Below are 26,760 nucleotides of genomic sequence, written 5' to 3' on the forward strand. Positions count from 1 at the left end.
TGAAGGTAGGAAACAACACCTCCACTTCGCTGATCCTCAACACTGGGACCCCACAAGGGTGTGTGCCTAGCCCCCTCTTGTACTCCCTGTTCACCCATGACTGCATGGCCTTGTACGTCTCCAACACAACAGTAGTAGGCCTGATTACCAACAATGATGAGACAGCTTACAGGGAATAGGGGAGTGCCCTGGGAAACTGGTGCCAGGAAAATAAATAACCTCTCACTCAACGTCAACAAAACAAAGGAGCTGATCGTGGACTTCAGGAAACAGCAGAGGGAGCATGCCCCTATCCACATCGATGGGACCGCAGTGGAGAAGCTTCCAGTTCCTTGGCGTACACATCACTGACGATCTGAAATGGTCCACCCACACAGACAGTGTGGTGAAGAAGGCGCAATAGTGCCTCTTCAAACTCAGGAGGCTGAAGACATTTGGCTTGGCCCCTAAAACCCTCACAAACATTTAGAGATGCACAATTGAGAGCATCTTGTCGGGCTGTATCACCACCTGGTATGGCAACTGCACTGCCCGCAGCGGCAGGGCTCTCCATAGGGTGGTGTGGTCTGCCAAACGCATCACCAGGGGCAAACTACCTGCCCTCCAGGACTGAAAAACAGTTCTTATCATCAGACCTGTTAAATAGCCATCACTAGCCGGCTTCCACCCGGTTAAGCAATCCTGCACCTCAGAGGCTGATGCCCTATATACAGTTGAAGTCGGAAGTTTCATACACCTTAGCCAAATACATTTAAACTCTGTTTTTCACAATTCCTGACATTTAATCATAGTAAAAAAATCCCTGTATTAGGTCAGTTAGGATCACCACTTTATTTTAAGAATGTGAAATGTCAGAATAATAGTAGAGAGATTGATTTATTTCAGCTTTTATTTCTTTCATCACATTCCCAGTGGGTCAGAAGTTTACATACACTCAATTAGTGTTTGGTAGCATTGCCTTTAAAATTGTTTAACTTGGGTCAATTGTTTAACTTCCACAAGCTTTCCACAATAAGTTGGGTGAATTTTGGCCCATTCCTCCTGACAGAGCTGTTGTAACTGAGTCAGGTTTGTAGGCCTCCTTGCTCGCACACGCTTTTTCAGTTCTGCCCACAAATGTCTATAGGATTGAGGTCAGGGCTTTGTGATGGCCACTCCAATACCTTGACTTTGTTGTTCTTAAGTCGTTTTGCCACAACTTTCAAAGTATGCTTGGGGTCATTGTCCATTTGGAAGACCCATTTGCAACCAAGCTTGAACTTCCTGACTGATGTCTTGAGATGTTGCTTCAATATATCCACATCATTTTCCTACCTCATGATGCCATCTATTTTGTGAAGTACACCAGTCCCTCCTGCAGCAAAGCACCCCCACAGCATGATGCTGCCACCCCGTGCTTCACGGTTGGGATGGTGTTCTTCGGCTTGCAAGCCTCCCCCTTTTTCGTCCAAACATAACGATGGACATTATGGCCTAAACAGTTCTATTTTTGTTTCATCAGACCAGAGGACATTTCTCCAAAAGTACGATCTTTGTCCCCATGTGCAGTTGCAAACCGTAGTCTGGCTTTTTTATGGTGGTTTTGGAGCAGTGGCTTCTTCCTTGCTGAGTGGCCTTTCAGATTATTTCGATATAGTACTCGTTTTACTGTGGATATAGATACTTTTGTATCAGTTTCCTCCAGCATCTTCACAAGGTCCTTTGCTGTTGTTCTGGGATTGATTTGCACTTTTCGCACCAAAGTACGTTAATCTCTATTAGACATAACGCGTCTCCTTCCTGAGCGGTATGACGGCTGTGTGGTCCCATGGTGTTTATACTTGCGTACTATTGTTTGTCCAGATGAACGTGGTACCTTCAGGCGTTTTGTAAATTGCGTTTTGTAAATTGCTCCCAAGGATGAACCAGACTTGAGGAGGTCTACATTTTTTTTCTGATGTCTTGGCTGATTTCTTTTCATTTTCCCATGATGTAAAGCACAGAGGCACTGAGTTTGAAGGTAGGCCTTGAAATACATCCACAGGTACACCTCCAATTGACTCAAATTATGTAAATTACCCTATCAGAAGCTTCTAAAGCCATGACATAATTTTCTGGAATTTTCCAAGCTGTTTAAAGGCACAGTCAACTTAGTGTATGTAAACTTCTGACCCACTGGAATTGTGATACAGTGAATTATAAGTGAAATAATCTGTCTGTAAACAATTGTTGAAAAAATGTATTGTGTCATGCACAAAGTAGATGTCCAAACCGACTTGCCAAAACTATAGTTTGTTCACAAGAAATTTGTGGAGTGGTTGAAAAACGAGTTTTAATGACTCCAACCTAAGTGCATGTAAACTTCCGACTTCAACTGTACATAGACATGGAATCGCTGGCCATTTTATCAATGGAACACTAGCCACTTTAATAATGTTTAAATAATGTTTACATACTGCTTTACTCATCTCATGTGTATATACTGTATTCTATTCTACTGTATTTTAGTCAATGCCATGCCGACATTGCTCAATCTAATATTTATATATTTTCATTCTTTTACTTTTAGATGTGTGTGTGTGTGTGTGTGTGTGTGTGAATTGTTTTTAGATACTACTGCACTGTTAGAATACTACTGCACTGTTGGAGCTTAGAACACAAGCATTTCGCTACACCCGTAATAACATCTGCTAAATATGTGTATGTGACCAATAAACTTTGATTTGATTTGGTTCCCCGTCTTTTTACTCCAGCAGCTTTATCTCATGGCTACTAGTTTCCCTAATGAGCCAGAGTTTGAATGAGCTAAGTTACTCGTGACTCACATGTCCCCTAAATCTCATTACCTCGTTAGGAAGAGGACTAGCTGTAGTGGACGAGGAAGAGGGACGGTCGGACAGGCTTTCCATGTGTTGCGCTGTAGTGGACGAGGTAGAGAGACTGGCTGACAGGTCTTCCATGTGTTGCGCTGTAGTGGACGAGGAAGAGCGACGGTCGGACAGGCTTTCCATGTGTTGCGCTGTAGTGGGCAAGGTAGAGAGACTGGCTGACAGGTCTTCCATGTGTTATGCTGCAGTGGACGAGGTAGAGGGACTGCCCAGGAGGAACACCCCACAATTCTGCAGTCATGTCCGGTTCTTCAGCCATGAATGTTGTGATGCTGGTGCATGTGGAATAAAGTTGTTTTGTCGATTGTCTTTCTTACATGACTCGTGTTTCCTTGGTAGATTAGAGTACCACCTAGGTTTGGTTTGGAAAGGTGTTGCAGGGTGATGATGTCATGACTGTTTACTCATCCACAAAGCCACTCCAACACATATTGCTTATTATCATGCAGCAGTTTTGTATTAGTCTTTCCTCCTCCTTCGAAGTGTACAGGATTGTTCAGTCTTTTAGGACACACAGAGGCTCTCTCGGCATGGTCTCTGACCTCTTCATCACTAGGCCTGTTGATGTTCACTTCTTATTGAACGAGGAAGGCTAACCCTGAGATGCGTCTGTAAACTCTTATGGCATTTAATAACATAAAGTCAAATTAAAAATGTATTGGTCACATACACATGGTTAGCAGATGTTAATGCGAGTGTAATGAAATGCTTGTGCTTCTAATTCCGACAATGCAGTAAAATCTAACAAGTAATCTAACAATTCCCCAACAACTACCTAATACACACAAATCTAAACTAGTGAATGTGAATATGTACATATAAATATATGGATGAGCGATGGTCTACAGCCAGGTCTCAGGGTTAGAGGAACTGGAGAAAGAAGATATAGCCAAGGAAACCAGGGCTCTGCTCTGTCCCCAAAAGACTCAGATCTGTGCGTTACGTGTGGAGCTAAAGCCAACATCAACACAGCCCTAACGTCCAAGTGTTTGGCTTTGGGGCTGCAATCCAAGAGGCTGTGGGCGTTAGAGTCTTTGCTGGGAGCTGAACCCCTCACATCTTCACATCCCACGACCCCTCAGGCCTCCTGCGGACTGATGTAGTGCTCCTTCCCTTATCTGGAACCACTGGGATGCGGGTGAGTGTCTCCCAAAGATGGCGCGGTACTGGATGGCCGCCGTTTCGCAAGCTCCTCTTTCCTCTATTCCTCCATTCTACTAGTCACTCAATAATAAGATAGATGACCTCCGATCGTGGATTTGCTACCAACGGGACTCTTGAAACTGCATTATTCTTTGCTTTTAAAAAACATGGGTGTCGGACAAAATACTCCCCCATGGCTATACAACTCAATGGATTCTCAATTCATCGGGCGGACAGGACAGTGAAATCGGGGGGGGGGTCAAATGGTAGAGGGAGTTTTCAGTTGTTATCATGACTTGCATACATTCCACCTCAGGACAAGAAAAATAACAAGCTGGCACTTAATGAACTGTACAAGGCTATAAACAAGCAAGAAAATCTACATCCAGAGGCTGCCTTTCTGGTTGCCGGCAATTTTAATTCCGCATCACTGAGACACGTGATGCCCAACTTCCATCAATACATCTCCAACGCCACTAGGGGTGATAAAGTCCTAGACCACTGTTATTCTACCCATAAGCAAGCATACAAGGCCCTCCCTCGTCCGGCATTCGGCAATTCAGATCATGACTCTTGCTTGCTATTTACAAGCAGAAACTCAAACAGGAAGTACCCGTGACTCGCTCCGTTGAGAAATGATCACCAGAATCTGAGATTATTCTAAAGGACTGCTTTAGAATCCTTTAGATTCTAAAGCTGATTGGAATATGTTTAGAGACTCTGCCGATAACATTGACAAGCTAACCACCTCTGTCACCAGCTTCATTAGAAAGTGTATTGGCGACGTTGTCCCCATGGTGAGGGTTCGCTGCTTCCCCCATCAAAAGCCCTGGATTAACCCAGAGGTTTGCGGTAAACTAAAGGACAGGGCTGCCAGACACAGAGCTATCGTAGACAACCCTGAGGCTACGGCCGAGGACAGGAATAAGTACAAGAAGTCCCATTATGACCTCCGCAAAGTCATCAAACGTGAAAAAGGACAATATAGGAATAAGGTGGAATCATACTACACAGCCTCCGACCCCCACCGCATGTGGCAGGGGCTACAGTCCATTATGGATTACCAAGGAAGACGACTGTATGCACGCGTTGACAACAACAACATCGTGCCGGGTGTGAGGGCCGTCACCGATTTAGAGGATTGGGTGATCTTGCTCTCTGTGGCTGACGTGAGGAAGGTCTTTAATCAGGTCAACACTCGCAAGGCCGCGGGGCCCAATGGTATTCCAGGGCGCATTCTCAGAGCTTGTGCATAACTGCTGGCAAGCATATTCATGGTGATTTTCAACCTGTTTATCTTATATCCTGTTGCCTAGTCACCTTACCCCTATACATATCTACCTCCATCACTCCAGTATTCCTGCACATTGTAAATATGTATTGGAACTGACCCTGTATATAGTATGATTACCCCTATACATATCTACCTCCATCACTCCAGTATTCCTGCACATTGTAAATATGTATTGGAACTGACCCTGTATATAGTATGATTACCCCTATACATATCTACCTCCATCACTCCAGTATTCCTGCACATTGTAAATATGTATTGGAACTGACCCTGTATATAGTATGATTACCCCTATACATATCTACCTCCATCACTCCAGTATTCCTGCACATTGTAAATATGTATTGGAACTGACCCTGTATATAGTATGATTACCCCTATACATATCTACCTCCATCACTCCAGTATTCCTGCACATTGTAAATATGTATTGGAACTGACCCTGTATATAGTATGCTTACTTACTTACTGTGTTCTTCATATTTCTTCTTATTTCTTGTTTTTTTCCGGTCTTACATTGTTATTGATTTATTGCATTGTTAGGGTTTGAGTTTGCAAGAAAGGCTTTTCACTGTACTTAAACGTTGAGTGAACCTTCTCAGACAAGTCATTGGACTTCTTCTAGTGCTGCGTGTGTTACTCTCATATTGTTGGCCATATGTGTAGATTAGTTTTCCTCCTTGCTGAATTGTGGTGATTAAAGGAACCATACTTATCCAGAGGTATGTTTGGTTGAACGTATTGAGAAGTCAACCACATTTCTTATGATGTTAGATGTTATTAGATGTTATTGAAGTCGATCCTTATGTTTTCTTTGGGCTGTATTTCCCCATTTTTTAGTTTTGTCTGTTTGTTTCGTTTTGCCTCTGGCACTTTAGAATGCACTCCAAGGTTTCATGGAAGTTGATGATATGAAACTGACATGTATTCTGTCGTTTTGTAGATTTATGGTAATATTTAACTGGGGGGATTCACGCCAGTATCCCATCTAAATGGAGTGAAACCACAAAGATTAACATTCTGCCTCATCTACGACAGGCAGTGTGTGGATGGTTGCTGTGCAGTTCAGCTACACATTCACAGACACACACACACACTGGAGATGTTTGCTGTGCAGTTCAGCTACACACACACACACACACACACACACACTGGAGATGGTTGCTGTGGCAGTTGAGGTACAGAGAGACAAACACTAACCCTGCACAGTAACAGTTCATGTTGAGACAGGCCATGCTAAAGGGAGGGTGGTGTTTCTCTCTTGTTCAGACTTCCTTCCTAAGAGCAATCAAATGGGTGGAGGTCCTGTTCTGTGTCATCTGCTCAAATTGGCTGACTAATCAACTGACTCAGCCACATCAACTCTTCTCTGAACTCTATCCGCCCTCTGTTCCCTCTCTTATCTTTTTGTCTTGCTCTTCCCCTTTCCCTCTGAACTTGCTGTCTCTGTCTCGGTGTGTGTCTGAGTTATATAAGTCCCCATGTATAAAAAACAGCTTGCAGGTCATATGTAATATACAGTTCTGTCCCAGCCAAGTCATATGGAGTCATATGGAGGAAGATAGTGTAAATGTAATGGTTCCAGGTCAAGGAGGCCATTTAAAAATCCACTTATGAATAATAGTCACTATGACATTGTTTTTTGTAAAGCCCGACTCCTTGATTGAGAAGTGTTCTCAAATTTTGGCACATTTGTTTTTTCTAGTCCAGTCCATATACTGACCCTGTTGTACTGTTCTTTCTTCCAGGTGTCCTTCAACGTGAGTGTAGACGCCAGAGGCTGCCCCGCCCCAGGTACCCAGCAGAGCTTCACCATCAAGCCTGTGGGCTTCAAGGATCGTCTGGAGGTGTCTGTGGACTACCGCTGTGACTGTGGCTGCACCAACCAGACCCAGGCTAACAGTACCCACTGCAGCTCCATTGGACAGTACACCTGTGGTATCTGCCGCTGTGACCCGGGCTACCTGGGTGCCCGCTGTGAGTGCCAGGAGGGCGAGGCTGGCAGCATGTACCTGAGCGCCTGCAGGCAGGCTGAGGGGATGCAGATCTGTGGTGGGAGAGGGGAGTGCAGCTGTAACCAGTGCTTCTGCTATGAGTCAGAGTTCGGGAAGATCTACGGGACCTTCTGCGAGTGTGATGACTTCTCCTGCGCCCGACACAAGGGCATCCTCTGCTCGGGTATGTGTGCATGTATTACAAAGGAAATTAGTATCCTGACGAACAGTAGTGCTTCATACAGTACTTGATATATGTGCAGAAAGAAACCCTGAACAAACCTTCCAAGAGCCTGTGTGGTTATTCAGGGTGTGTCTAAGTTGGCTTGTGCTTTCATGTTGATGCAAAGTTCATGTTTTACTATCTTATCTTTCTCTGAGCTGTGTTTTCTTGGCTTTAACACAGAGTGCTGTAGAACCCAGGAGAGTTGTGGTGGGTGTGAGCAGGATTCAGGAATACTTTCTAGTACCAGAACCAGAGCTGAAAGATCCATTTTGTGTTCCGTTCTTACCAGAACTATTCTCCTCCAACCACCAACATTCTCCTCATCTTTCTTTCATTTGCTTTGTTCCCCAGAGCATACATTTACTCTTTTGATTTAAAGATGCATGCGCTGATGTCAACCACAAATGATGTCAAATTTTTTCCATCCTGAAGGTCCTGCTTTATGCCCATGCATTAGATGTCTGTTACGCTGGTCAGCAGGCAGGGTTGCTAGCTGGGCGTATAACTGACTGAGTGACACACTAAACAGGCTGTCCTATTAGATTCCCAGGACATCAGGCCCAGTCCAAGCAGCCTCTGTGCATTTTGGGTCGAGACCTGCTGGATGTTGGCCCAGGCCCCCTGGTTCATACCCAAGCTAACAGCTGTTCCACCAAATCACAGAGAGAGCTTTGTAACAGAGGCTTTGCTCAGTGCTTTGTGTATTCCCAAATATTGTGGGGGTTATACCCAGTTAAAGTGCCTTGTTTAATTTATTCAGCAGAGGTAAATACACAATGGCCATTTGTTGTTTGTCGGTTGGACCATAAGCCCTCTGGGTAACATGTTAACTGGGATGGGAGGGGGTCATTTAAATGTTAACAGTCCAGTACGCTCTGTGGCCCCCCCACATTCTCTCTGTCGCTCTCTCTCTCTCTCTCTCTCTCTCACACACACACACACACACACACACACACACACACTTCTCCGCCTCTCTGTTCATGGTTCTTAATGATTCAGAATGATAGTCCTCTCCCACACTTCTCTGGCATGGTTACTTAATCGCTGAGGAGTATAAACACTAAACAATGTTGTAAAAATATTCTGTGTACCAGCACTGGTCTCCTAAACCCACAGATGGGTATGGGAAGGTTCTGCCTGCTCTGCAGTGAGTCCCATTCCCCTCCTGTTAAATGCTTTAAAACAGCACTGTACACGGTTTAGATTTGTTATGCTGCGCTGATAAAAGCTAATTTGCTAAGCTGTGCTGTGTTGTGTTGAGAAGAGCACGCTGGTTTGGATTGAACTGCAGTAGGATCCAGACTGATTAACTGCTGAAAGGCATTCGGCTTGAGGAAATAAATTGGTGCGGTGTCCTGGATGGGTTCTCTTTTCTAGCTCAAAGCATTTTAATTCTGCCAGCCTTTTCATCATTACAGTGAGGTCTGGAAGTCATCTGGAAGGGAATCTTGTTGTTTTTGAAACAGTACTGCACCACCATATCAGTATAATGGAGCAGTAGGTACTAGCCTTATCGATCTGACGTCGCTATTTGGGCAGAACTCACCCGTGTCGGTATTGAACATTAAATAGATATTTGTAGGAAACACTGTTAGTATTAAAAAAAAAAGCGGCAGGTAGCCTAGTGGTTAGAGCGTTGTGTCGGTAACCGAAAGGTTGCTAGATCGAATCCCCGAGCTGACAAGGTAAAAATCTGTCGTTCTGCCCCTGAACAAGGCAGTTAACCCACTGTTCCTAGGCCGTCATTGTAAATAAGAATTTATTTTTAACTGACTTGCCTAGTTAAACAAAAGGTTGAAATAGTATTGATCAATGAGCGTTCGCAGGTGAGACGGGCTCTATCTTAAAATCTCTCAAATCAAATTTTATTTGTCACATGTGCCGAATACAACAGATGTAGATCTTAACGTGAAATGCTTATTTACAAGCCCTTAACCTACAATGCAGTTCAAGAAATAGAGTTATATATTTACTAAAAAAACGAAAGTTAAAAAAAAATCGTAAAATCAAAAAGTAACACAAGAAAATGACATGACAATAACGAGGCTAAATGCAGGGGGTACCGGTACCGAGTTAATGTGTGGGAGTACAGATTAGTCCAGGTAATTTGTAAAGTGACTATGCATAGATAATAAACAGCGAGTAGCAGCAGTGTAAAAACAAAAAGGGGTGGGGGGGTGGGTGTCAATGTAAATAGTCCGGGTGGCCATTTGATTATTTGTACAGCAGTCTTATGGCTTGGAGGTAGAAGCTGTTAAGGAGTCTTTTGGTCCTAGACTTGGTGCTCCGGTAGCAGAGAGAACAGTCTATGACTTGGGTGACTGGAGTCTTTGACAATTTTTTGGGCCTTCCTCTGACCCTACCTAGTATATAGGTCCTGGATGTCAGGAAGCTTGGCCCCAGTGATGCACTGGGCCGTACGCACTATCCTCTGTAGCGCCTTACGGTCAGATGCCGAGCAGATGCCATACCAGGCGGTGATGCAACTGATCAGGATGCTCTCGATGGTGCAGCTGTAGGATCTGGGGACCCATGCCAAATCTTCTCAGTCTCCTGAAGGGGAAAAAGTGTTGTCATGCCCTATTCACAACTGTCTTGGTGTGTTTGGACCATGATAGTTTGTTGGTGACGTGAACACCAAGGAACTTCAAACTCTCGCCACGCTCCGCTTCAGCCCCGTCGATGTTAATGGGGGCCTGTTCGGCCCTCCTATTCCTGTAGTCCACGATCAGCTCATTTTTCTTGCTCACATTGAGGGAGAGGTTGTTGTCCTGGCACCACACTGCCAGGCCTCTGACCTCCTCCCTATAGGCTGTCTCATTGTTGTCGGTGATCAGGCCAACAACTGTTGTCGTCAGCAAACTTAATGATGGTGTTGGAGTTGTGCTTGGGTGAACAGGGAGTTCAGGAGGGGCCTAAGCACGCACCCCTGAGGGGCCCCAGCGTTGAGACACAGCGTGGCAGATGTGTTGTTGCCTACCATTCAAGCAATCAATCAAATGTATTTATAAAGCCCTTCTTACATCAGCTGATGTAACAAAGTGCTGTACAGAAACCCAGCCTGAAACCCCAAACAGCAAGCAATGCAGGTGTAGAAGCACGGTGGCTAGGGAAAAACTCCCAAGAAAGGCCGGAACCTAGGAAGAAACCCAGAGAGGAACCAGGCTATGAAGGGTGGCCTCTTCTGGCTGTGCCGGGTGGAGATAACAGAACATGGTCAGGATGTTCAAATGTTCATAGATGACCAGCAGGGTCAAATAATAATAATCACAGTGGTTGTAGAGGGTGCAACAGGTCAGCACCTCAGGAGTAAATGTCAGTTGGCTTTTCATAGCCGATCATTCAGAGTATCTCTACCGCTCCTGCTATCTCTAGAAAGTTGAAAAAGACAGATCTGGGACATGGTAGCCAGTCCGGTGAACAGGTCAGGGTTCCACAGCTGCAGGCAGAACAGTTGAAACTGGAGCAGCAGCACAACCAGGTGGACTGGGGACAGAAAGGAGTCATCAGGCCAGGTAGCCCTGAGGCATGGTCCTAGGGCTGAGAGAAAGAGAGAAGACAGGGCCAAACAGACAGGATATAAAAGACAGGGCCAAACAGACAGGATATAACCCCACCCACTTTACCAAAGCACAGCCCCCACACCACTAGAACGTAACTTCAACCACCAACTTACTATCCTGAGACAAGGTTGAGTATAGCCCACAAAGATCTCCCCCACGGCACGAACCCAAGGGGGGCGCAAACCTGGACAGGAAGATCACGTCTGACTCAACCCACTCAAGTGACGTACCCTTCCTAGGGACGGCATGGAAGAGCACCAGTAAGCCAGTGACTCAGCCCCTGTATTAGGGTTTCTCCATTGCCGATGTGAGGCGGACCATTGTTTTACCACCTGGAGGCGGCCAGCACCCAGTTGCAGAGGGAGGTTTTTAGTCACAGTGTCCTTAGCTTAGTGATGAGCTTTGTGGGTACTATGGTGTTGAACGCTGAGCTGTAGTCAATGAACAGCATTCTCACATAGGTGTTCCTTTTGTCCAGGTGGGAAAGGGCAGTGTGGACTGCGATTGAGATTGCATCATCTGTGGATCTGTTGGGGCGGTATGCGAATTGGAGTGGGTCTATGGTTTCCGGCATGATGGTGTTGATGTGAGCCATGACCAGCCTTTCAAAGCACTTCATGGCTACCGACGTGACTGCTACGGGGCGGTAATCATATAAGCAGGTTACCTTTGCTTTCTTGGGCACAAGGACTATGATGGTCTGTTTGAAACATGTAGGTATTACAGACTCGGTCAGGGAGAGGTTGAAAATGTCAGTGAAGACACTTGCCAGTTTGTCCGCGCATGCTTTGATTACACCTTCTGGTAAATCGTCTGGCCCAGCGGCTTTGTGAATGTTGACTTGTTTAAAGTTCTTGCTCACTTCGGCTACGGAAAGCGTGATCACACAGTCGTCCGTAACAGCTGGTGCTCTCAAGCATGCTTCAGTGTTGCTTGCCTCGAAGTGAGCATAAAAGGCATTTAGCTTGTCTGGTAGGCTTGCATCACTGAGCAGCTCGCAGTTGGGTTTCGCTTTGTAGTCCGTAATTGTTTTCAAGCCCTGCCACATCCAATGAGCATCAGAGCCGGTGTAGTGGGATTCAATCTTAGTCCTCTATTGACGCTTTGTCTGTTTGATGTTTCATCTGAGGGCATACCGAGATTTCTTATAAGCGTCCGAATTAGTGTCCCGCTCCTTGAAAGCGACAGCTTTAGGCTTTAGCTCGGTGCGAATGTTGCCTGTAATCCATGGCTTATGGTTGGGATATGTACGTACTGTAACAGAGGGGATGATGTCATCGATGCACTTATTGATGAAGCCGGTGACTGAGGTGGTATACTCCTCAGTGGCATTGTATGAATCCCGGGAACATATTCCGGTCTGTGCTAGCAAAACAGTCCTGTAGCGTAGCATCCGCATCATCTGACCATTTCCGTATTGAGCGAGTCACTGGTATGTCCGGCTTTAGTTATTGCTTGTAAGCAGGAATCAGGAGGATAGAATTATGGTCAGATTTGCCAAATGGAGGGCGAGAGAAAGCTTTGTATGTATCTCTGTGTGTGGAGTAAAGGTGGTCTAGTTTTCTTTTTTCCTCTGGTTGCATGTGACATGCTGGTAGAAAATTAAAACGGATTTAAGTTTGCCTGCAATAACGTCCCCGGCCACTAGGAGCGCTACTTCTGGATGAGCATTTTCTTGTTTGCTTATGGCCTTATACAGCTCGGTGAGTGCTGTCTTAGTGCCAGCATCGGTTTGTGGTGGTAAATAGATGGCTACGAATAATACAAATGAGAACTCTCTTGGTAGATAGTGTGGTCTTCAGCTTATCATAAGGTACTCTACCTCAAGCGAGCAATACCTCAAGACTTCTTTAATATTAGGCATTGTGCACCAGCAGTTATTAACAAATAGACACACACCCCCACCCCTCGTCTTATCAGATTTAGCTGCTCTGTCCTGCCGGTGCACGAAGAAGCCAGCCAGCTTAATTTAGCCATGTCTCGGTGAAACATAAGATATTACAGTTTTTAATGTCCCGTTGGTAGGATAGTCTTAATCGTAAATCGTCCAGTTTGTTTTCCAATGATTGCATGTTGGCCAATAATACGGAGGGTAGTGGTGGTTTACCTACTCGTCAGCAAATTCTTACAAGACACCCCGCCCTTTTTCTCCATCTTTCGCTGTTCTGATTTACAGAAGCTATTTTCGGTCATAAGAGACGGTACTGTAGCAGCAACAGTATGTACAAAATGAGTTACAAACAATGCGAAAAAATAGCACAGTTGGTTAGGAGCCCGTAAAACGGCAGCCTTCCCCCTCAGCGCCTCTCCAATTCTTTGAGATTACTGCAATGAAGGCGAGGAGATTAGGAAAGGACAGAGTGTTTAGACCACTGAGAAAGGGCGAATTACACCAGCATACTTGCCCTCCTCAGGGTTTAGACCTACAGGAGGCTGTGGGGGTCAGGGGTTAGAGAGCTGACCTACAGGAGGATGTGGGGGTCAGGGTTTAGAGAGCAGACTTACAGGAGGATGTGGGGGTCAGGGTTTAGAGAGCAGATTTACAGGAGGATGTGGGGGTCAGGGTTTAGAGAGCAGACTTACAGGAGGATGTGGGGGTCAGGGTTTAGAGAGCAGACTTACAGGTGGCCAAGCGGATCGCGTTAGCAGCAGGACTACATTAGGAAGGGGAAGCAGCTCCTACTCTCTAAGGCCTAGACCATCTTCCCTCTCTTTGACTCTTCCCTCCTACATTCCCTCCGTTTGATGTGACTACTGTGTCACTGGGCCAAAAGGCATGCCAGGACCAGGCCAGAACTCCTTCCTGCAAGGGGATTGGTTCCTGCTTACTCAATAAAAAACAGCTGTGGAGTGAGTCAGGAGTGGGCCCAGCTCTGAGGTTGTACTGTAGTAGTTTTTTAAACAGAAATGTTTTACTGCAATTTTAAAAACAAAGATACTTGACTCTGCCAACCTGTACCATCTTCTATTTGTGTTTCTGGAATGTTGTTATAAACAGTATTTGAGCTTTTACCTACACTACTTCATTATCTATTGTCACTGTAAAGTGACTTTTCATGATCCTGGTTTATGTTTTTGGATATGGCGTTTCCTTCTGCTCCTGGATAGCCTCTTGATCTTGTTTTCCCTGGCCGTCTCCGAGTAGAGTGTGAGTGAGGATGACAGACTGGCGGAGGCCAGGCACGCTCCACACCCAGTGGTTGCTGTTGTCATGTCAGTGCTGCCTGGTGCTGGTGCTCTGATGCAAGGTAGTGCCAAGCCAAACCTCCATAGTGCCTAGCCGCCTACACAGTTGTGCTTTCTGACCAGTGACTGTCAGCTCTAATCCCCTGAACCAATTACACCCACATCAAACCCATTATTCAATCAACTGCTGTATGTAATGTAGTTGGCAATGGTTCAATGCAATATTTCAAGGACTTTGCATGAATGGAAGATTTGAGTTGGTAGGGGTGGTTCAGGTGAGGTGTGTGGAGATATTTATACACAAAGTTCCACCTCTCTGATAGGATAGAGGACATTTTCACAATATTTATGTACGGAACTAACGGTAAGTTCCTAGAGTGTAAGAGGCTAGGGGTTGGACAAGGTTGACCTTGTGATACAGGGCACACATTGAAAGAATATCTTACGACTGTGCAAGGACAGCCTTGTTCTTTGTGACTTTGTGAGTGGCCTGTAGAACGGGGTCAGGTCAGGGGCATTAATCTGCCTCTAAAGTTAGTTTGACTGACAGGAGCAATGATGGGGCAGGGGTGGTGCCAGTACCCTCTTATGGGGCCACGCTGTGGTGTGTGTGTGTGTGTGTTGGTTCTGCTGATCTGTGCTCTCGAGACTAACGGTCTATGTATTTCTCTGTATTCACATGCAATCTAACCTTGGTGTCTTCTGAGGCCTGTGCTGAGTCTGTCAGGATAATGAAGTGTAGACAGATGGGTAAGGTATGGATATAATTAGTCTCTCTACTGTATCACTTACAGTAAAGCATGAAATGGCGATAACCAACGGGGGGGGGGGGGGTGTGTGTGTGTGTGTGTGTGTGTGTGTGTGTGTGTGTGTGTGTGTGTGTAAAATAGACGCCGAGAGAGAGTTAAAAGATGTTCATGGTAAACTTTCTTTGCTTCTTTCTGTGCATGCATGGATCAGCTAAGTCTGTGTCTGAAAGCTATCGGCTGCCTTTGACAAGGCCTGTCTCAGTAAACCTAGACGTTGTAGTCTTCTGCTCTGTCACGTCTACAGCAGGTTCTCAGTAACAATCTAACTGCTCAATAGCACCAAATGCCAGGAATAGCTTGGCTTCATTTCCAGACTTTCCAGACCGCAAACCCTTTCTCTCCATAAATCGGCAGCCTCAGATTCTTGTAGAAGCTGGGTAGAAATGGAGGACAAACAGTAAATGGGAACATGTGTTTGTGTGTGTGCACGCGAGTGTGCCCGTGTGTGACCCTATGCGTGGCACGACCGTGACTGTACCTTATTGAAATGAGAACATCTGGCCAACTTCCAATCCCTCTCTGACATGGTTAGCCTATTTTAAAAAATAGTTATCCTAGCCTGTAACTAGTCCAATGTTTGCATAACATTTAGCACACACAAGCACTTTGGTTTTTATTGCTTGACGTGTCGAAATGTTGTAGAGCCATCCTTTATCCTACAGCTTCTCCTATTCTCCTCCTCAGCCAGACACTTCCAGAGCTTTGTTCTAAGGAACTATCTGCAAAAACAGGATTCTGAGATCAAATTGTATTTGTCACATGCGCTGAATAGAACAGGTGTAGACCTTACCGTGAAATGCTTACTTACAAGCCCTTAACCAACAATGCCGTTTTAAGAAAATATTTACAAAATAAATATCCTCTTTTGTTTTGAATGGTGTCAACAATTTGTATGTTGTATTGTTTTGAAGTTAACAACATGAATTTGGGTTTTTAGAGTACTATAAAAGTAGAGAACATTGAAGTGAACAAGACTATGTCAGTAACTACATTTGAACAAAAATGCAGATAGAACCTGCCTAGTTAAATAAAGGTTAAATAAAAAATAAAGGAACCTTATTAAACCTTATTATTACTCTATTAAAAAGACTACAGACATTTACATTTTACATTTACGTCATTTAGCAGACGCTCTTATCCAGAGCGACTTACAGTAGTGAATGCATACATTTCATACATTCTTTTTTTCTTTTCTTTTTCTTCTCCATACTGGCCCCCCGTGGGAATCGAACCCACAACCCTGGCGTTGCAAACACCATGCTCTACCAACTGAGCCACAGGGAAGCACAGACATGCTAAACACCATCTGTGGGGTGGTGCCAGAGGCATAAGGGGTACAGTAAGATCCAGTAACCCATAGGCAGAGAGGTAGCAGTTTGGCTTTTATCTACCTGCCTAGGGACTACTGTTGAAAATTAGCTGGCTGGCTAAATCCGGCACATTCACAGAAAGTATTAATATGTATTGTCAGGTTGCAGTAATGCTGTCTGATCTAGTCTGTATGAAAAGCCTTCAGCTTTTAGTGTGGGGTTAGTGTGGTAGTCCAAAAAGAACAGGCCTAACTGGAATAAAGGTAATACCAGTGCTCAAGTTGTCCCAATCACCATCATGATCTGTAACTCCTGCTAGTACCGACTGTAGCACCTACTCTTTGTGTAGTAGGAGTCGTCTGATTTCATTCAATCCCTTTTGTTTTGGATTGGAACATAGTTTGAGCAGGATCTGAGGTTCTACAAGGCTGAAGCAGAAGTTCATTCAACATGTTGGCACAGCTGTGGAGTCAATTAGTGCTTTATTTGTTGTAAATTCAACTCACAGCAATTAGTAGTCAATGTGTTCTGGGTTAATGCTTGACAACATGTAAACCACCGAGCTCAGCAAAGAGCTGTGAGCACAAACGTGCCTAACATATTGCTGTACTTATGTGTGTGTGTGTTTGATCGTTTTGTCCCTTACCCAGTGTCTCCCTCCCCTCTCCCTTGCTAGGCCCCTGAAACTCCCTTATCCCTTCCCAACCCCCCTCAAACCTGACTGAACCTGACCAGGATAAAGACCCATACTCCCTCAGGATTGTTGTTTATCCACTCTCTCCTTTAACTATAGATACAATAGAAGCCACTCTCCTCCCGTGCCTGCTGTGTTTGGGGCTGGTCTTGCCTCTTACTTCAAATACAAGGATCTCCCTCTCAACCCCCCATGCCTGTCATGTAATAAATAACCCCAAAAGCACTGCAGGTGTTGCTGCTGGAAACCTACAGCTCTCTCTCTCTCTCTGCACCATCTGGGTGTATTTGATGAGTGGTACTCCAAGACTTGCATCCCAAATGACACTGTATTCCGTATGTAGTGCACTACTTTTGACCTGTGCCCAGACGCACCCCAAGACTCGTGTGCTGCTTAGAGGAGAGTCTCTCTGAAATATGCAGTGAAATATGCAGTGAAATGTGACACAGGAACAGGGGCCAGATCTCTTCTCAGAGCTTCCATTGTTCTGCTTTAGTAGGTAGCGGGTTAACCGCTGCTGCTGCTGCAGGCCCTCTCTGTACACATCAAACACTGTGGCCCACAGGACATGTAGGCTACTTCCACATCACAGCAAGGATCAGAGGTTACTGCCACTAGGGCAGACAGGAGCAGAATAGTAGTTTTAGGACAGACAGGCAGCAGAATAGTGTAGTTTTAGGACAGAAAGGCAGCAGAATAGTGCAGTTTTTGGACCGACAGGTAGCAGAATAGTGTATTTATATCAATCCACACCATCACACTCCCCCTTTTCGCTGGATATATGTAATTGTACTACAAATGACTGTTACCTCTTTGTAGATACATGTATGCAGCTGTGATTACCTTGGCTATCAAAGGGCATTGTTATTATCATATTCATGATATCAGCTATTCCTACTGTACATTATTTGTTTGATAGAGCTCTGGGCAGGTTGCCAATAACCTTTAATAAGTGTGTATACTGAGTGTACAAAACATTAGGAACACCTTCCTATTATTGAGTAGCACTCCCTTTTGCCTTCATAACAGCCTTAATTTGTCGGTGCATGGACTCTACAGTGACATCAATAAGGGATCATAGCTTTCACCTGGATTCACCTGGTCAGTCTGTCATGGAAAGAGCAGGTGTTCCTAATGTTTTGTACACTCAGTGTATACGTCATCTGAGGGGTTTTTGTGATTATTCTAGTTGCTTGTGGTGGACTTCAAATTATGATTTCAGGCCTTTCTTAGACAAGGTTATTTCAGGAGAGGAATTATCTCCTATGGCATGTCACTAAACTGTAATACAGTATAACAGGTCACTTAACACCAGATTCACAAAATATTTGCACCTGAGCAAAGTCAGTAACTTTACGTTCTCCCCGAACCTCAGGAGGGAAGAGTTCACAGTATTTGCATTTCATTTTGTGGGCTCAACACGTTTTGAAAACATGTTCTAAACTCTGCTGTCTTTATGACGTGGCAGTATTCTGGGTGGTGCAAACATTTTGAAAACATATTCTAAACTCTGCTGTCTTCATGACGTGGCAGTATTCTGGGTGGTGCCTCAGCCCTCATAAGTCGTCGCAGGTCACAGGTTCAACCCATGGATCTGAACTCTTAAATAAAACTCTATTGCTTGGAAGAAGATGAAAAACCACAGCTGTGTAAATGGTACTCTTGGAGTTCTATGGCACCTCAGATCCACAGACCCTCAGACCCTCAGATCCACAGACCCTCAGATCCACAGACCCTCAGACCCTCAGATCCACAGACCCTCAGATCCACAGACCCTCAGATCCACAGACCCTCAGACCCTCAGATCCACAGACCCTCAGACCCTCAGATCCACAGACCCTCAGATCAGGGTGCTAGAGAAAGAAGTAAATAGAGGAATGGGAAGGAAAGCCTGCTTTCAGTCTCTATTATTTATCCAGATACTAGTCACTTTCTCCTAATCCCCGCCTATGTGTACATATCTAAGTCAAATACTCCAGTATCCCTGCACATTGGAAATGTGGAATTGGCACTGACCCAGTATATAGCTTTCTCTTATTTATTGTGTTTGATGTGTTGGAACTGCCCGTTCATGATCCTTCTGTGTTTCGGTAGATAGGGGTTCATATTGGGAGTGATGTGTTGGAACTGCACAATTAATCAAATTCACATCGAAATCACAATATTGACAATATGCAATATTCATATCGCAAGAGATCCATATCGCATGCAAAATTGTGAAAGGCATCTCAGCCACTTGTAACGTCAGCTTTTATAGTTTGTAATTGTTTTTCTTCTTCTTGCGGCTGCTTCCCTCACACACCAATCCCCGCCCCCTGTGACTCAGCAGCGCAGTTCCTCCTCTTCGCTGTTAGATTCACAGTTTGCATGCTCTTCTGTTAGGTCAAATGCAGTCAACCAATTGTTCCAAATAGGGTTGTGACTGTCATGGAATTTTGGATGAATTTTGGCCAGTCAAATGACCGCGGTCTCCGTAATTAACCATTTCGAATAGCATATTTTTTTCACATTATTATAAAAATAAATGCAAAATGTATGCACATTTTCTCCTCTTCTTCGCTGACTGCATGTGTTCCCATAGAAATAGAAGGAATAGAACGTGCATCCAGAGGTGTGGACTCGAGTCACATGACTTGTAGCCTCAAGATTCGGGACTCCACTTTGACTTTGAGACTGATGATTTGAAATGATCTGTAACGTTATGTCACTCATTTTGTGGCACAGTCTCCATGGATAATGCTACTCTCCACGCAGCCAGAGACACTATTGCACTTGCGAAAAAAACTGATTGGCTCCTGAAAAACACTCTTGGCCCTCTGATTGGACCAACTTTCAATCAACACAGGTCAGGTGAGCTACCGCAATGAGAAGGTTTTGGGAGGTGGGGGCAAGTGTGAAACTGAATGTGGGAAAAAGTTTTCATACATATTTTAATAGGCTACATGCATATACAGTGCCTTCAGAAAGTGTTCACACCCTTGTGTCTTCAGTCAATAAGTGTTCAACCCCTTTGTTAGGCAAGTCTAAATAAGATCAGGAGTAAAAATGTGCATAACAGGTCACATAATAAGTTGCATGTGTGCAATAATAGTGTTTAACATGATTTTTGAATGATTACCTCAGCTCTGTACCCCACACATACAATTATCTAACTCAGTTTCTGGAGAGGAAGGAAACCGCTCAGGGATTTCACCATGAGGCCAGTGGTAACTTTAAAACAGTTACAGAGTTTAATGGCTGTGATAGGAGAAAACTGAGGATGGATCAACAACATTGTAGTTAATCCACAATACTTACCTAACTGACAGATTTGAAAAGAAGGAAGCCTCTACAGAATAAAATATTCCAAAACATGCATCCTGTTTGCAACAAGGCACTAAAGTAAAAAATAAATTAACTTTATGTCCTAAATACAAAGTGTTACATTTGGGACAAATCCAACAAAACACATCACTGAGTACCACTTCATATTATCAAGCATGGTGTGGTGGCTGCACAATGTTATGGGTATGCTTGTCATCGGCAAGGACTAGGGAGTTTAGGATAAAAAATAAACAGAACAAAGCTAAACAAAAGTAAAATCCTAGAGGAAAACCTGGTTCAGTATGCTTTCCAACAGACTCTGGGAGGCGATCACCTTTCAGTTGGACAATAACCTAAAACACATGGCCAAATATACACTGGAGTAGTTTACCAACACAAAGCTATAGTTAGAGTTTTGACACAAATCGGCTTGAAAGTCTATGGCAAGAATTTAAAATGCCTGTCTGGCAATGATCAACAACAAACTTGACAGAGCTTGACAAATCTTTTAAAGAATAATGTGCAAATATTGTACAATCCAGGTGTGCAAAGCTCTTACAGACTTACCTAGAAAGACTCATAGCTGTAATCGCTGCAAAAGGTGATTCTAACATGTATTGACTCATGGGGTGTGAATACTTATGTAAATTTGATTTCTGCATTTCATTTTCAATACTAACATTTCTAGAAACATGTTTTCACTCTAGAAACATGTTTTCACTTTGTCATCGTGGGGTATTGTGTGAAATCCTTTGTGAATTCAGGATGTAACACAACAAAATGTGGAATAAGTCAAGGGGTATGAATACTTTCGGAAGGCACTGGAGCCTACCATTTTATTTATAACTTTGCTTATTTGATATGGTCACTAACATAGGCCTACGGCATTGCACCAAATTCTTGTTTCAGAAACATCTAATCTGTGCTTCAGAGCAAAAAAATTGCGTGGCTTGACTGTTGACCAATGACCAGTCATCAGCATTTGCGTGCAAAGGCAGACTCACATATCCAGATGAGGGACCAGAAAGAGTTCATTTTCTCCGGTTTTGCCTGGCAAAAAGAGAGTAGCCTACCTACGTTAATATTATCCTTATAAAATGAAGTTTAGCAATGTGCTACAGACACATCTTTGCCAGAACATTTTGTTCCTCAAATTTCGTTATTTTCCGGTTCTGTTCCCTGTATCGGCAACCCCCTAGCATACAGGTAGACCATACGGTCCTGCAACCCCCTAGCATACAGGTAGGCCGTATGATCCTGCAACCCCCTAGCATACAGGTAGACCATACGATCCTGCAACCCCCTAGCATACAGATAGGCCGTACGATCCTGCAACCCCCTAGCATACAGGTAGACCATACGATCCTGCAACCCCCTAGCATACAGGTAGACCATACGATCATGCAACCCCCTAGCATACAGGTAGACCATACGGTCATGCAAACCCCAAGCATACAGGTAGACCATACGGTCCTGCAACCCCCTAGCATACAGGTAGACCATACGGTCCTGCAACCCCCTAGCATACAGGTAGACCATACGGTCCTGCAACCCCCTAGCATACAGGTAGACCCAACGATCATGCAACCCCCTAGCATACAGGTAGACCATACGGTCCTGCAACCCCCTAGCATACAGGTAGACCATACGATCATGCAACCCCCTAGCATACAGGTAGGCCGTACGATCCTGCAACCCCCTAGCATACAGGTAGACCATACGGTCCTGCAACCCCCTAGCATACAGGTAGACCGTACGATCCTGCAACCCCCTAGCATACAGGTAGACCGTACGGTCCTGCAACCCCCTAGCATACAGGTAGACCGTACGATCCTGCAACCCCCTAGCATACAGGTAGACCGTACGATACTACAACCCCCTAGCATACAGGTAGGCCGTACGATCCTGCAACCCCCTAGCATACAGGTAGACCATACGGTCCTGCAACCCCCTAGCATACAGGTAGGCCGTACGATCCTGCAACCCCCTAGCATACAGGTAGACCATACGGTCCTGCAACCCCCTAGCATACAGGTAGACCATACGATCCTGCAACCCCCTAGCATACAGGTAGACCATACGGTCCTGCAACCCCCTAGCATACAGGTAGACCATACGATCATGCAACCCCCTAGCATACAGGTAGGCCGTACAATCCTGCAACCCCCTAGCATACAGATAGGCCGTACGATCCTGCAACCCCCTAGCATACAGGTAGGCCGTACGATCCTGCAACCCCCTAGCATACAGGTAGGCCTTACGATCCTGCGACCCCCTAGCATACAGGTAGACCATACGATCCTGCAACCCCCTAGCATACAGGTAGGCCGTACGATCCTGCGACCCCCTAGCATACAGGTAGGCTGTACGATCCTGCAACCCCCTAGCATACAGTTAGGCCGTACGATCCTGCAACCCCCTAGCATACAGGTAGGCTGTACGATCCTGCAACCCCCTAGCATACAGGTAGACCGTACGATCCTGCAACCCCCTAGCATACAGGTAGACTGTACGATCCTGCAACCCCCTAGCATACAGGTAGGCTGTACGATCCTGCAACCCCCTAGCATACAGGTAGGCTGTACGATCCTGCAACCCCCTAGCATACAGGTAGGCCGTACGATCCTGCAACCCCCTAGCATACAGGTAGGCTGTACGATCCTGCAACCCCCTAGCATACAGGTAGGCCGTACGATCCTGCATGATCTGAACTCCAGAGAAGTGACAGTGTGACATGATATCCCTAGTTGATATTGACTACTAAAATGAATGACTTTCAGCTCAAAATCCAGGTCTAAAACGCATTTTATTTCTCTATCTTGCAGTTTTGAAAATGCATCACAATTTATGGCTGTAATGAAATGCTACATTTGTGCAGAGATTGTAGACGCATATTCGTCCTGTGCGCGTGTTCATGCAAGCTTTGAACCACACCTTTTTTGATGTCGTGCGTTAAAATGTTTGTGAACCACTGCGCTTGCATACAGATTGCTGATTTGCTGTACAGCTATAACATCGGGTGCAGTGCAAACGTCAAGTTGTAGAGAGAAAGGATTGCCATCAATAAATATATCATTCATAAATATTTCACACATATTACAGAAATCTAGTGACTATTTTCTGATTTTTTTGCTGATGAGCACCAAAGCTTGGCTCAGCATACAAGAGGCAGCTTGTCGTGGCCTGCATACTTGCTTAACACACATTTTTCTGTTGAGAACTGTGTTAGTGTTATCCTCTCAGAGAGAGAAGAGGGACGCAGATGGGCCAGTTGTCTTCATTTATCTCTGGAAGTCCAATAACTCATTTTACTGGTGTAGCAGGTAGTCTAGCGGTTAAGAGCGTTGTGCCAGTAACCGAAAAGTCTCTTGTTCTCCGAGCCAACAAGGTAAAAAATCTGTCGGTGCCCTTGAGCAAGGCATTTAACCCAAATTGCTCTGGATAAGAGCGTCTGCTACATGACTGAAATGTAAAAAATGCAAATGTACTGAACAAACTTCGGAGCAGAGTCAAATACATCATACTGTACAGCAGCACGAGTCAGAGTAGACTGAAATACATTGGAGCTCAGTCTGCAGCATATGGGAGCAATTTGGAAGGTAGCTAGGCTATATAAAACAGGTGAATTGAGCCAACTGTGTGGTAGGGAACAGTCCCTAACCACCACCACAGTACTCTGCCTCTAGTCTAGTGTGTCACAGCTGGATCAAGACACAGTGTCCTTGGTAACTGAGAAGGTTAGGTCCCCCTATAGCTCCTTCCTGGGCCCTTGATTAGGGATATTTCAGACATTGTTTACATTTGAGCCTGTGTGTGTTTCTATGAGGATCATCGGTCGACCTTGGCAGTGTCTCTTCTGCCTCTTCTGGTTTCAGACAGTGAGCTTTTGAAGAAGTGTTGCCCTATGTTGCGCTGTTGAAGAAGTGTTGCCCTATGTTGCGCTGTTGAAGAAGTGTTGCCCTATGTTGCGCTGTTGAAGAAGTGTTGCCCTATGTTGCGCTGTTGAAGAAGCGTTGCCCTATGTTGCGCTGTTGAAGAAGCGTTGCCCTATGTTGCGCTGTTGAAGAAGCGTTGCCCTATGTTGCGCTGTTGAAGTGTTGCCCTATGTTGCGCTGTTGAAGTGTTGCCCTATGTTGCGCTGTTGAAGCGTTGCCCTATGTTGCGCTGTTGAAGCGTTGCCCTATGTTGCGCTGTTGAAGAAGTGTTGCCCTATGTTGCGCTGTTGAAGCGTTGTGCTATGTTGCGCTGTTGAAGAAGCGTTGTGCTATGTTGCGCTGTTGAAGAAGCGTTGCCCTATGTTGCGCTGTTGAAGAAGCGTTGCCCTATGTTGCGCTGTTGAAGAAGCGTTGCCCTATGTTGCGCTGTTGATGAAGCGTTGCCCTATGTTGCGCTGTTGAAGAAGCGTTGCCCTATGTTGCGCTGTTGAAGAAGCGTTGCCCTATGTTGCGCTGTTGAAGAAGCGTTGCCCTATGTTGCGCTGTTGAAGAAGCGTTGCCCTATGTTGCGCTGTTGAAGAAGCGTTGCCCTATGTTGCGCTGTTGAAGAAGCGTTGCCCTATGTTGCGCTGTTGAAGAAGCGTTGCCCTATGTTGCGCTGTTGAAGAAGCGTTGCCCTATGTTGCGCTCTTGAAGAAGCGTTGCCCTATGTTGCGCTGTTGAAGAAGTGTTGCCCTATGTTGCGCTGTTGAAGAAGCGTTGCCCTATGTTGCGCTGTTGAAGAAGCGTTGCCCTATGTTGCGCTGTTGAAGAAGTGTTGCCCTATGTTGCGCTGTTGAAGAAGTGTTGTGCTATGTTGCGCTGTTGAAGAAGTGTTGCCCTATGTTGCGCTGTTGAAGAAGCGTTGTGCTATGTTGCGCTGTTGAAGAAGTGTTGTGCTATGTTGCGCTGTTGAAGAAGTGTTGCCCTATGTTGCGCTGTTGAAGAAGCGTTGCCCTATGTTGCGCTGTTGAAGAAGCGTTGCCCTATGTTGCGCTGTTGAAGTGTTGCCCTATGTTGCGCTGTTGAAAAAGCGTTGCCCTATGTTGCGCTGTTGAAGAAGCGTTGCCCTATGTTGCGCTGTTGAAGAAGCGTTGTGCTATGTTGCGCTGTTGAAGAAGCGTTGCCCTATGTTGCGCTGTTGAAGTGTTGCCCTATGTTGCGCTGTTGAAGAAGCGTTGCCCTATGTTGCACTGTTGAAGCGTTGCCCTATGTTGCGCTGTTGAAGAAGCGTTGCCCTATGTTGCGCTGTTTAAGAAGTGTTGCCCTATGTTGCGCTGTTGAAGAAGCGTTGCCCTATGTTGCGCTGTTGAAGAAGCGTTGCCCTATGTTGCGCTGTTGAAGAAGTGTTGCCCTATGTTGCGCTGTTGAAGAAGCGTTGTGCTATGTTGCGCTGTTGAAGAAGCGTTGCCCTATGTTGCGCTGTTGAAGTGTTGCCCTATGTTGCGCTGTTGAAAAAGCGTTGCCCTATGTTGCGCTGTTGAAGAAGCGTTGCCCTATGTTGCGCTGTTGAAGAAGCGTTGTGCTATGTTGCGCTGTTGAAGAAGCGTTGCCCTATGTTGCGCTGTTGAAGTGTTGCCCTATGTTGCGCTGTTGAAAAAGCGTTGCCCTATGTTGCGCTGTTGAAGAAGCGTTGCCCTATGTTGCGCTGTTGAAGAAGCGTTGTGCTATGTTGCGCTGTTGAAGAAGCGTTGCCCTATGTTGCGCTGTTGAAGTGTTGCCCTATGTTGCGCTGTTGAAGAAGCGTTGCCCTATGTTGCGCTGTTGATGAAGCGTTGCCCTATGTTGCGCTGTTGAAGAAGCGTTGTGCTATGTTGCGCTGTTGAAGAACCGTTGCCCTATGTTGCGCTGTTGAAGTGTTGCCCTATGTTGCGCTGTTGAAGTGTTGCCCTATGTTGCGCTGTTGAAGAAGCGTTGCCCTATGTTGCGCTGTTGAAGCGTTGCCCTATGTTGCGCTGTTGAAGAAGCGTTGCCCTATGTTGCGCTGTTGAAGAAGCGTTGCCCTATGTTGCGCTGTTGAAGAAGTGTTGCCCTATGTTGCGCTGTTGAAGAAGCGTTGCCCTATGTTGCGCTGTTGAAGCGTTGCCCTATGTTGCGCTGTTGAAGAAGTGTTGCCCTATGTTGCGCTGTTGAAGAAGCGTTGCCCTATGTTGCGCTGTTGAAGAAGCGTTGCCCTATGTTGCGCTGTTGAAGAAGCGTTGCCCTATGTTGCGCTGTTGAAGCGTTGCCCTATGTTGCGCAGTTGAAGTGTTGCCCTATGTTGCGCTGTTTAAGCGTTGCCCTATGTTGCGCTGTTGAAGTGTTGCCCTATGTTGCGCTGTTGAAGCGTTGCCCTATGTTGCGCTGTTGAAGAAGCGTTGCCCTATGTTGCGCTGTTGAAGAAGCGTTGCCCTATGT

At 45.4% G+C, this 26,760-nt stretch overlaps 1 protein-coding gene across 1 annotated transcript in view; it reads left to right on the forward strand.

The window, feature by feature from the left end:
* Positions 1-26,760, forward strand: part of LOC115155594 (integrin beta-5) — a 96,169-nt gene that overhangs the window by 24,986 nt on the left and 44,423 nt on the right. Inside the window, exon 10 of the mRNA XM_029702336.1 lies at positions 7,053-7,482. Within this exon, the coding sequence (XP_029558196.1) occupies positions 7,053-7,482 (430 nt within the window). The remainder of the gene's footprint in view (positions 1-7,052; positions 7,483-26,760) is intronic.

This window comes from Salmo trutta, chromosome 20 (assembly GCF_901001165.1).
Source record: "Salmo trutta chromosome 20, fSalTru1.1, whole genome shotgun sequence".
Taxonomy (NCBI): Eukaryota; Metazoa; Chordata; class Actinopteri; order Salmoniformes; family Salmonidae; genus Salmo; species Salmo trutta.